General features: G+C 38.6%; 1 protein-coding gene across 1 annotated transcript; it reads left to right on the top strand.

Annotated features, from left to right (window-relative positions):
- The first annotated feature begins 2,087 nt into the window (after window positions 1-2,087).
- Window positions 2,088-3,675, top strand: LOC112520366 (scarecrow-like protein 15). Its single transcript, XM_025128733.1, has one exon. The coding sequence runs from the start codon at window positions 2,161-2,163 to the stop codon at window positions 3,673-3,675; it is 1,515 nt and encodes a 504-aa protein (XP_024984501.1). The 5' UTR covers window positions 2,088-2,160.
- The last annotated feature ends 60 nt before the right edge of the window (window positions 3,676-3,735 follow it).

Below are 3,735 nucleotides of genomic sequence, written 5' to 3' on the forward strand. Positions count from 1 at the left end.
TATATATATATATATATATATATATATATATATATATATATATATAGGGAATGGTTCAAACGAGAACACCTTCATTTTACGAGAATACAAGAACACCCTTTTACTATAGACAATCAAATGTGATACTATTACTCCATCACATATGATACATATGTGATACTAAATTAGAGATGCAGATGATTTTCGACGCTATCTTGGTTACGAGCCATGTCGACCTTACACCACTAAGCTCCCTCACAAATATTATCACATGTGATAAGGGTGTTGTTGATATGATACTATAATTCATCAAGACCATCACATGTGATGCTAAATCATAGACGCAGACAACTTTTGGCGCGACATAAGTCGTAAAACACATCGTTCGCACATCACAGGGTCTCATCACGCGTATTATCACATGTGATAAGGGTGTTCTCACGTTCTCATAAAATAGAGGTATTCTCGTTTGAACCTCCACACACACACATGTATATATATATGAAGGTTCAAACGATATACCTTTTGTTTTACGATAATACATTAACATATTTATCATATATGGTAATACACGTGAGAAAACATGATGATGTAAGAACGACTTAGCTTGCAACCTAGATTGCATTAATCTTTGATTTAATATCATATGTAATTGAATAAAACAAAAAAATGTTGATACATTTTCATAAAATAAATGCGTTATTTAAATGTTTATATATATATATATATATAATATTATATAGGGGTGTGTGTGTGTGAGAGGGAGAGAGAGATGGTGATTAAAAATGGTTGGCATAAATTAGAGAAACTTTATTTACTTGGCGGTGACGGAAGAATATATTCGTCCATTCACCTTTTAAAAAACTTGTGGTGGACTACTTTTCTTTTCCTCCTTTCTTTTCTTTCCTTCTCTTTTGGGACTACTTCTTCCCCCCATGCATTCCACGCTCTCTCGGTCCCCTTCTTCCTAACTCTATTTCTCATTTTTCTTTTACAAATTAACTGTTAGCTAAAAACACTTATTAATTAATAAGATAATCAATAACTAAGAAGTTATTTGATTAAAATATATTGATTTTGATTTTAAAATCTAATGTGTTACGATCTTTACTATCTCTCCAGTAGATTCTTCAAAATGGAAATTTTGGTTTCAACAGGTTTTCTAAAACTTTTTTCTAAAATAGAGAAAATAGGAAAACGACGGTGAAATTCTCCAAATTTGAAGAACTTTCATAAAAATGATTATTATAATCTTCAAAACTAAATGTTTAGTAGAGAAAAATAATATTTTATAAAATTGTATTAAATATTTTAATAATATAATTTCTAAGATAAAGTAAACGTAATTTTTCTGGAAAAATTGAATTTTTATTTCTTTATTTTAAAAACCTCCCTTTTAATGATACAATTAAAAAGTTGCAATGATAAAGCTATAAATTTATCTACTTATCCATCACTTTTTTTTTGAAAGAAAAATACTTACCCAATCATTTAGAAACAATAATAAAGGGTCGTTTACTAAACGTTTACTTGATATGTGTTTATCGGATATATTTTTTCATCGAATGAACATGATAAAGGCAAAGAATCTTACCGGGTAAGAGCGATGAGAAAGATGAAGAGTCTTACCCGGTAAGTGAAGATGACGAATCTTACCCAAGTAAACACTTACCCGATAAATTATTGCATTCAATACGTTTTGATATACTAAAAATCTTAAGCATCGGGTAAATGGCGCTTCAAGTTGGTGATAAATATGTATGTATCATGTATGCAATTTATTTTGTAAAAAACACATATTATTCGAAAATAAAAACTATGGTCAACTTATGGTGATGGTTAATTTGTATGAAAAATGTGATGTTATTAGTTTATGGAATTTCTTGAACCGAAGCTCTTCAATGAGTCAATTCGCCAACTCCTCACCCGTCTTGTCCACTCAATGTCCCTCATGCTTATCCCTATCCATGGCCATCCGCCATTGGAGCCATGGCCGTCCCCACCACCTCCACCACTTTTTTTCTCTTTCAGATACTTAAAAAGCCTTCCCGCCTGCAATCATCACCTCCCTAAACCCCATACCTCCATCTTCCTTTCCCTCTAAAAAAACCTCATACCCACACACACAAATTTCAATTACAGAAGAAGAAATAAACTGCGTACCTGCATTACTTTTGAGGAATGAAATTGCCCTTCATTTCGTCCCAAAACAATCTCTATTCTGTCGATAACGTCGGTAGTAATCGCTACGAACCGAAATCTGTTCTTGACGTTCGTCGGAGTCCGCCCAGTCCGATAACCGGTAATTCGTCGGAGTTCAACTCCATTGATTATAATTATAACAGTGCGGTGTTATTATCTTCAGGGGAGCAGTTGCCGGTGGAGAATTTTGAACATGAAATGATCAATCAGTTTGAAGAATGGGATTCTGATTCTCTGATAAGAGAATTGGGGCTTTATGATGATTCTACAAAATCTGCTTACCCTCTTGATCTTCCCGAGCTCCCGCCCTTCTTCCACTCAGATTTTGAAAGCTTGAACCCAAACACGAACCAGAACCCCTTTGATTTCATGAGCCATGATGATGATGATGATGGAAACGAGTTCGATTTTAGGGACGAGCTGATCCGGTTAGCCGAGTGCTTTGAAACTCAGTCTTTCCAGCTGGCGCAGATGATATTGTCGCGGCTCAATCAGCGTCTGCGTTCACCCAACGGAAAAGCGCTTCAGAGAGCTGCCTTTTACTTCAAAGAAGCGATTCAGTGTCTACTCACCGGGCCAACTCGGAGGTTTCAGACTTGTACATCGTATGAGATTGTACAAGTGATTAAAGCGTACAAGATGTTCTCCAACGTGTCGCCGATTCCGATGTTCTCTAGCTTCACCGCCAATCAGGCGATCCTTGATGCGGTGGACGGTGCGATGATTGTCCACGTTATCGATTTCGACATCGGCCTCGGCGGTCAGTGGGCGTCGTTCCTGAAAGCGATTGCGGAGAAGGCGGAAGCTCGGAGGATTACTTCACCGGTGGTGAGAATCACGGCGGTAGTTCCTGAAGAATACGAATCGGAATCGAGATTGATCAGAGAAAATCTACATCAATTCTCTTGCGATCTAAAATTACGGTTTGAAATCGATTTCATCTCCATTCGAGCATTCGAAATCTTATCCTTTAAAGCAATTAAGTTCATGAGTGGAGAGAAGACAGCTGTTCTTCTTTCGCCAACGATTTTCCGACGAATCGGCCCTGGTTTCATCAACGATCTCCGGCAAGTCTTGCCGCACATGGTAGTATACGTGGACGGCGAATTGATCGGGTGTGGAACGTCGTTTTTCCGTCAAACGGTGATCGACGGTCTGGAATTATACTCGACGATACTAGCATCATTGGAGGCGGCGAATGTTGGCGGTGGTGCCGGAGGAGGTGACTGGATAAGGAATATCGAGATGTTCGTATTGCTGCCGAAAATAATCGCGGCGGTGGAGGATGCCGGGCGCCATGCGACGCCCTGGAGGGAAGCGTTAGGTAGGGCCGGGATGAGGCCGGTAGGGCTTAGTCAGTTCGCTGACTTTCAAGCGGAGTGTTTGTTACGGAGGGTACAGGTGAGGGGATACCACGTGGTGAAACAGCAGGCCGAGATGGTGCTTTGCTGGCATGGTAGGCCCCTTGTTGCCACGTCAGCGTGGACTTTTTAGTCAAAGTAGCTTAAAAATGTTCCACGTAGGCAATAAAATTACTACATGTATTGATGCAAT

The sequence above is a fragment of the Cynara cardunculus genome (assembly GCF_001531365.2).
Source record: "Cynara cardunculus var. scolymus isolate 2C chromosome LG 10, CcrdV1, whole genome shotgun sequence".
NCBI lineage: Eukaryota > Viridiplantae > Streptophyta > Magnoliopsida > Asterales > Asteraceae > Cynara > Cynara cardunculus.